At 40.9% G+C, this 7,940-nt stretch overlaps 1 protein-coding gene across 1 annotated transcript; it reads left to right on the top strand.

Moving 5' to 3' along the window:
- Nucleotides 1-1,921: 1,921 nt before the first annotated feature.
- On the top strand, nt 1,922-2,835 carry LOC108544139 (pregnancy-specific beta-1-glycoprotein 5-like; the record flags this gene model as incomplete). Its single annotated transcript, XM_017895105.1, has 2 exons — nt 1,922-2,200; nt 2,581-2,835. Coding segments are annotated over 2 exons (534 nt in total), but the record flags the coding sequence as incomplete, so codon positions are not given.
- Between the last annotated feature and the right edge of the window lie 5,105 nt (nt 2,836-7,940).

Below are 7,940 nucleotides of genomic sequence, written 5' to 3'. Positions count from 1 at the left end.
CCTGTCCCCTTCACTCTTTCTAGTTTATTCTTTAGACTATACAGCAACAGTGAACAATCTGAAAGGAAATTAAGAAAAGAATTTCAATTCACATTAACATCAAAAGCAATAAAATATTTTGGAATAAGTTTAACCAAAAGGTCAAAGGGTTATACCCTGAAAACTCCAAAACATTACTGAAAGAAACTAAAGACGACATCAATATGTGGAAAGACATTTCATTCTCACAGATTGGAAGAATCAATATAGTTAGGAAGACAATGCTACCCAAAGTGAGCTGCAGATTCAATGCAACCACTACCAGAATCCCAGTAACATTTCTTGCAGAATTACAAAATCTGTCCTAAATCTGACCTGACAAGCTCTTATTAATGACTGCCACAACAGAGACACTGAGAAAAGATGCAACCATGAAAAGGTGGAAAATTTTGATGACATAGAAAATAGCAATCAGCTTCTCTCACATCCCAAAGACTTCAAAATATACAAGCGCAGCATGGCCAGTATGGAATTGAGCAAAACTAATCACCAAGCTAGAAACATGGTGAGAGAAAAAAATAAAAGGGCAGGAATGTATTTGGCCTGCCACCTCCCACTTTGGCATACTAATCTGATGCTGAAAAGAAATGCTCACTGGAGCATTTCAGATTTTGAATCTTTCAGATTTGGGAAGCTAAACCAGTAAGTATATGACAAATAGTTCAGAATGAAAAAATGTCAGAAATCCAAAACACTTTTGTTGTAAGTCTTATGTATAAGAAATACTCAGTCTGTGTGAACTATAGGCATCGAGCTGTACAGCAGATCTCTAGAACCTCCCCATCTTGCATAACTGAAACTGCACACACATGAACAACTTCTGATTCTCCCCACTCCCAGCTCCTGGCAACCAGCAGTTTCTTCTCAGATTCACTCTGGAATCCACTTACATGAGGTCCCTAGAGTAGTCAAACCCATGGAATCAGAGAGCAGAGTGTCCAGTGAAAGAAAATATTTGCAAAATTCTCCCCGAATTTGTCTCATAGCCATGAAACACACATGGTCCATGAGGACCAAATTTCCAGCAGTTCATTCCCACCCTTTCCACCAGTCAGCTCTGCATTTTCAAATCTCCACATGTATTTCTGGAAAGATCCACATAGTCCTCACCTGCCCTCTGCAGAAGGAGAGGAAACTTAAAGAACCCAGAACAGGGAGCATGGTTCTGTTCTAAAGCCACCAGCTCCTGCCTGTCCCCTTCACTCTTTCTACATCATTGCTTGCACTCTGCTCTGTCTTTGGAGGTCACTGGCTCAAGTAAGTCATCATGAAACACCTGCAAAAACACTGCACCACCTTGTGCCTCCACTGCCTGATGACTGAACTGACCTCCAGGCTTGACTCTGGTCTACCCTGTCTTCTTTCTGCTGAAACATCCAGTCCCAGGCCAGGCTGTTCAGTATCTTCAGAGTTTCAGGACAATGGGAAGTCCCATTATTACTCAACTCTAGAATGTCCTTGGCAATGGAAGCTGCAGAGAAATCACATCTAGGGGGGCAAAGTAGGATGGAATTTGGAAGGGGCCCAGCAGTTGCACATTCCAGGTAAGGAACCCAAGGTGAGCCAGCCAGACAGCTGATTAGAGAGGGACTGGGAGGGGTACCAGGGGCTGTGACTCCCACTGACGTGTCTGTCCATGACCCAACACTGCTGATCAATTCACAATTGAGAAAGTCTGTGCTTCCGTAAGACAGAGCAGGCGGCCTCACAGTCTTTGAGCCCTTAGATCATCATGCATCTGTCTTGTGACACACGCAACAGCTATTGACTCTCAAGGACGCGGGTGGGCTTAGAGGTGGGAGATGCCAACTGTGATTGAAGGATGCCTGTGGAGGAATCAAAGCTGTCACACAGGACAAACTTCTCTCTGTTATCCACACAGCAGAGCTGCCCAAGCCTTACATCACCAGCAAAAACTTCAACCCCATGGAGAATAAGAATGTTGTAGCCTTAACATGTGAACCTAAGACTCAGGGCTACACCTACTTGTGGAGGGTAAATGGTCAGAGCCTCCCAGTCAGTCCCAGGCTAAAGCAACCCGGTAAAAACAGGATCCTCATTCTAGCCAATGTCACAGGAAATGACACAGGACCCTATGAATGTGAAATATGGGACCAAGTTGGTAGCATCCCCAGTGACCCAGTCCCCCTGGATGTCCCTTGTATCTTTGGTTCCTCTGTGGGCCAGGCCACCAGATAAAATCCAAATGACCAGAGGCCAGGCATCTCAGTCTCTCTCAGGTCCAAGTACAGACACTTTTATTTCTGAACACCTGAGCTGGCCATGACTCCCTGCCCTGGGAAAATCTGGGTAGGCACAGCCTCAACCAACAATACAACGGGAGGGGATGCTTTTGTCATGGGAGACTTGACATCTATGGCCTGTGATGGGAGAAACAGGTGAATACCTCAGGCCTCGTCTCAGTGAAGACAGAAGGGGTTTGGCTGGGCCTTGAGGGTGTGTCTTGACTCAGAGGGACACAGTGTCCCTTTAAGAGATCAGGAGCATCCCCTTCCCTCGGCTTTGTTCTCTTTACTCCAGATGGTCCACAAGTCCCCAGGATTTTCTCTCCATTGACCTATTACCGTTCAGGAAAAACCCTCCAGTTGTCCTGCTTCGCTGACTCTAACCCACCAGCAGAGTATTCTTGGACGATTGATGGGAAATTTCTGCAATCAGGACAAAAACTCTCTATCCCCCAAATTACTACAGAGCATAGCGGGCTCTATGGTTGCTCTGCTCGTAACTCAGCCACAGGCAGAGAACGTTCTGCATTCAAGAGGATCAAAGTCTTTGGTAAGTGGATCCCTGCATCATTGTCAATAGGGTTTTAGGTGGAGTCTATTTGGCTTTCAGAGAAGAGTCAGGAAAACATTTTTATTCCCAGCCTGTGTCCCATGGGCAGAAGCAAATCCTAAATTGTCCCCCTGTACCCTCCCAATTTGTCTCTACAGACTCTCTTCTCCTTGTTTTTCTGTTTTCTCATGGTTGACCTTGTGTCCAGCCTGGGAAAGGTAGGGAGTGGGCTTTGTCAGCCCTGAGCCCTATGTGGTGGAAGAGGCTTCACAGAGGGACAAGAAGGAGAGTCCTCAAGATCCAGTTGCTTCTTGCTGTCACCAACACATCCCTGTCCACCACCACGTCTTTGTTTTCTTTTACCTACTCCATGAGCTACAAGGAACATCTGAGGTTTTGAAACAAGCTCACATTTTTCCCCCAAATGAGAGGAGGAAGCCCCTTGGATGAGAGAGGAGCAGCTCAGACTGCTCCCTGCTCTGCTCTGGGCTTCACTGGTGACTGGTCCTGCCTGACTCCACCTGGGGTGAGACCAGCATGTGTGAAGAAAGAGCCCTGGTGGCCTGTCCTGAATGCGGCTAAATCGAGCTGCCATTTGAAGTGAAGCCTAGGCTGCAGGGAAATAAGAAAAGGAGCCTCGGGGCAGACTCTTGAGCTGTGTCCTGGCTCTGAAGTCACCGGGTGTATAAGACTGTGGTCACTGCATGTGGGACACAGCACAGAGGACAGTGAGTGATGCACACTTGGAGAAATAGGGAGATTCACCTCTGGGGCTCTGCATGACAGGAAAGGGGCAATGCCAAAAAGTGTGTATTTATAGAGTGTAAGACTACCAGGACACTTTATATATATCTAATATAAGATTTATCATTAACTATTTCTAAGTGTGTAATTTAGTGTTGTGTAACCATCACACTATCCATTTCCAGAACTTTTTCCTTTTACCATATTAAACCTCTGTACCCTATAAACAGTAACTCTCACTTCTTCTCCCCCTATCCCTTAGCACATACCATTCTACTTTCACCATTCTACTTTCTGTCTCTGCGTAGCTGGCTAGTCTATCTTTTATAAATGGAATTATAGAATAATTATTCTTTCATGTCTGGCTTATTTCAGTTAGCATAATGTCTTCAAGGTTCATCCACTTTGCATGGTGGATTGGAATTTTATTCCTTGTTAAGGTTGAATAACATTTCGATGTATAGATATACCTCATTGGACCACACACTTATCTTTCAATGGACTTTCTGTTGTTTCCATTTTTTGGCTATTGTGTGTAATGCTTCTCTGAACATCAATGTGCAAATATTTGTTCAAATTTCCTTCCATTCTATAGGCAGTATGTCCAGAAGTGGAATTGCTGGATCGAATGGTAATTTATTGTTTAATTTTTTGAGAAACAGCCACACCACTTTTTACAGTGGCTATAACATTTCCCATTCCCATCAGCAATGCGCTAGAGCTCCAACTTTTCCATTTATTTGAAAACACTTGTTGTTTTGTGTTGCTGTCATTGTTGTTTATCAAAGGCATCCTAAAGTGTGTGAAGTGGTGTCACATTGTGGTTTTGATTTGCATATCTCTATGTATTCATGATGCTGAGGAACTCTGCATGGGCTTATCGGATATTTGCATATCTTTCTTGGAGAAAACTCTATTTCAATCCTTTGTTCATTTTTTAATCAGGTTTTTGGATGTTTGCTGTTGTTGACTTGTAGTTTTTCATGTATTCTGGAAATTAATTTCTTATCACACTTATAATTTGCAAATATTTTTCTCATTTCATGGGTTGCCTTTTTACTTTCTTGATAATGTTCTTCAATATATAAAAGATTTTGATTTTTATGAAGTCTAGTTTATCCATTTTATTTGTTGCCTATGCTTTTGTTTTTACAACCCAGAAATCATTGTGAAATCCAATATCATGAAGCTTTTCTCCTATGTTTTCTTCTAAGAGTTGTGTAGATTTTGCTCTTACATTTAGATCTTTGATCTATTGTGGGTTAATTTTTGTATATGGTGTTAGGTAAAGGTTCCACTCATTCTTGCCCTTGGATATCCAGCTTTCCCAATATCATTTGGTGAGAACACTGTCCTTTCCCCATTGAACGATCTTGGCACACTCGATGAAAATCGTTTGTCCATATATGCAAGTATTTCTTTCTGGGCTCTCTGTTCTATCTCATTAATTTCTATGTCCTCCTTTATGCCAGTACCACACGGTATTGGTTACTGGGGCTTTGTAGTAAATGCTGAAATTAGGAAGTGTGAGTCCTCCAGCCTCATTCTTCCTCTTCAAAGTTGTTTGTCTATTTAGAGTCATGAGATTTAATATAAATTTTAGGACGGATTTTTCTTTTACTGCAAAAATGTCACTGAGATTCTAAAGGAGTTGTATAGAATCTGCAGCTCACTTTGGGTAGCATTGTCCTCCTAACAATAGTGAGTCTTCTAATTCATGAAAACAAAATGTCTTTCAATTTATTGAAGTCATCATTAAGCAATATTTTATGGATTTCAGGTATAATCATTTCACCGCTTTGGTTAAACTTATTCCTAAATATTTTGTTCTTTTTGATATTAATACAAATTAAGTTGTTTTTGTTAATTTCCCTTCACATTGTTCATGGTTAGTGTATTGAAATATGACTGATGTTTGAATGTTGATTTTATATTGTGGAACATTACTGAATTCATTTATTAATTCTAATAGGTTTGTTCCATCTTTAGGATTTTCTACATATAAGTTCAAGTTATCTGCTAACAGAAATAATTTTACCCCTTTCTTCCAATTTGAATGTCCTTTTAAAAATTCTTGCCCGATTTTTCTGACTAGACTTTTCAATACCACATTGAATAGAAGTGTCAAAAGCAGCATCTTTGTCTTGTTCCTGCTCATGCAGGGAAAGCTTTCAGTCTTTCTCCATTGAGTATGATGTTAGGATTGGGTTTTTCACATATTACCTTTATGTTGACGTGGTTTCCTTCCATTCTTAGTTAGAATGCTCTTATTATGAAAAAATACTGAATTTCATCAAATGCTTATATTGATTCAATCTTATTACTGATTATAGTTCTATTCATATTTTTGTGTTTTTCTAGGAATTTATCTATTTCATCTAGGTTATCCAATTTATTGGCATACTATTTTTTACAGTACTTTCATAATCATCATTTTATTAGAATTGGTAGTAATCACTTCACTTCATTTTCTTTTTTCTTTTCTTTACTTTTTTTTCTTTTTTCTTTTCTTTTTTTAAGAGAGAGAGACAGGCTCTCACTTTGTAGGCCAGCCCAGGCTGAAATATAGTGGTGTGATTATGGCTTACTGCAACCTCAACCTCCTGGGCTCAAGAAATTCTCCTTCTTCAGCCTCCCAAGATACTAGGACTACAGATGCAGGCCACCATGCCCAGCTAATTGGTTTTAAATTATTTTGTAGAGGGAGGGTCTCCCCAGGTTACCTATGCTGGTCCAAACATCTGGTCTCAAGAAATCCTCCCAATGTGACCTTCCAAAGTGCTAGGATTAAAAGATGACCCACCATGCTCAGACTCCATTTTCATTTCTGATTTTAGTAATTTTAATTTTCTCTCTTTTTTTCTTAGTCAGTCTAGTTAATGGTCGTCAATTTTGTTGATTTTACTTTGAAGAATCAACATTGGTTTCATTAATTTACTCTATTCTTTTCCATTCTCCATTTTCTTTTATCCACTCTAATCCATATTGTGTCCTTCAATCACTGTGCTCGGGTTTAATTTGCTCTTCTTTCATATCCTGAAGTAGAAGAGAGCTTGCTTCATACCATTCTTTTAAAGGTTTCATGCAGTCAATGAAACAAGATGCCACACACAGACGAACCAATGTCAGCTGCTATATTACTACCATCATCATTAGCCTTGAAGTCAAATAGTCCTAGAATCAAATCTCAGATTCACCTATTACTAGCCATATGACACCGGGAGAGATTTTACACTACTGTAAGCTTGTGTCTTTTCATTGGCAAAATGGAAATAATGTCTACCTGACAGGGTTACTGTGTGAATTAAATGAGGTACAGGTAAAGTATTTAACACAGGACCTGGCACATAGGATGTGCCCCTCAACAGTACCTATTTCCATATATATATAGAAAAGAGGTACCACGTAAAACACTAGAACATGGTTACTGAGTACTTGTGGGAGAGAAAGGAAAAAAGCTAAGTGCAAAGAATCAAGCCTGGTATGTTACTTTTACCAACTGAGATGCATCCAGGTTGGGAATGGACATATGAGATAATTTATCATGGAAGACACCTGTGAGGGAATGTGGAGCAGGCATGAAGGTAGTATGGGAGAACCCACAGACCACTATGCAAAGCTGACTCCTGTGTAAAAGAAAGAGAAGGAAGTTTTAGGTATCAATGCAGTTCTAAGAGAGTTTTGCCAGGCTGATGGGGAGTCCTCCAACCAGTCACCCATTAAAGTTAAAGAGAGCCTGAGAGAACTAGGCTTGCTTTCATGGTCTTGCTGGGAGCCTGTGGGAAGGAAGCTTTCTGTGCAAAGGAGGTGGTGAATTTGAAATGCACTGACCTGGGCCTTCTGTCAATCATGTCCCTGCCATGGAGACCTGGCAGGGTCTTATTCATGGTTGCCACAACAAACACACTGGGAAAAGATGCAATTATGAAAAGATGGGAAGGTCTAAAGTTCTAATGACATAGAAAATAGCAATCCGCCTTTCTCACATCTGAAAGTTTTCTAAATATCTGAGTGCAGCAGAGAATTGACAGAGGACTGATCACCAACCTAGAAACATGGCGAGAGGGGAAAAAAACTGCAAGAATATAATCATCTTCCATCAACTTTCCAAGAGAAATAATGTATTCCTTGAAAAAACAATTATAGAGTACCTCATGTTACATGCTGGTTCCTGAGGCTCCCCCCTGTAAAATAACATCACCTCCATTCCTTTATTTCTTTTCTTTTCTTTCCATGACAGCTCGTTCAGGATTAGGACGTCCACCCTGGCCTTAATCCGATATAGCAGCTGTGATGTCATTTCTGTATTTCGGGAAGACTGGCAGGTATGATGGGCTTTTCTTTTGTCCCATTTCCTGAAG

The sequence above is a fragment of the Rhinopithecus bieti genome, unplaced genomic scaffold (genome assembly GCF_001698545.2).
Source record: "Rhinopithecus bieti isolate Rb0 unplaced genomic scaffold, ASM169854v2 scaffold_26682, whole genome shotgun sequence".
Lineage (NCBI taxonomy): Eukaryota > Metazoa > Chordata > Mammalia > Primates > Cercopithecidae > Rhinopithecus > Rhinopithecus bieti.
The sequence above is the reverse complement of the archived record's forward strand: the minus strand, read 5'-3'. Positions and strand labels throughout refer to the sequence as shown.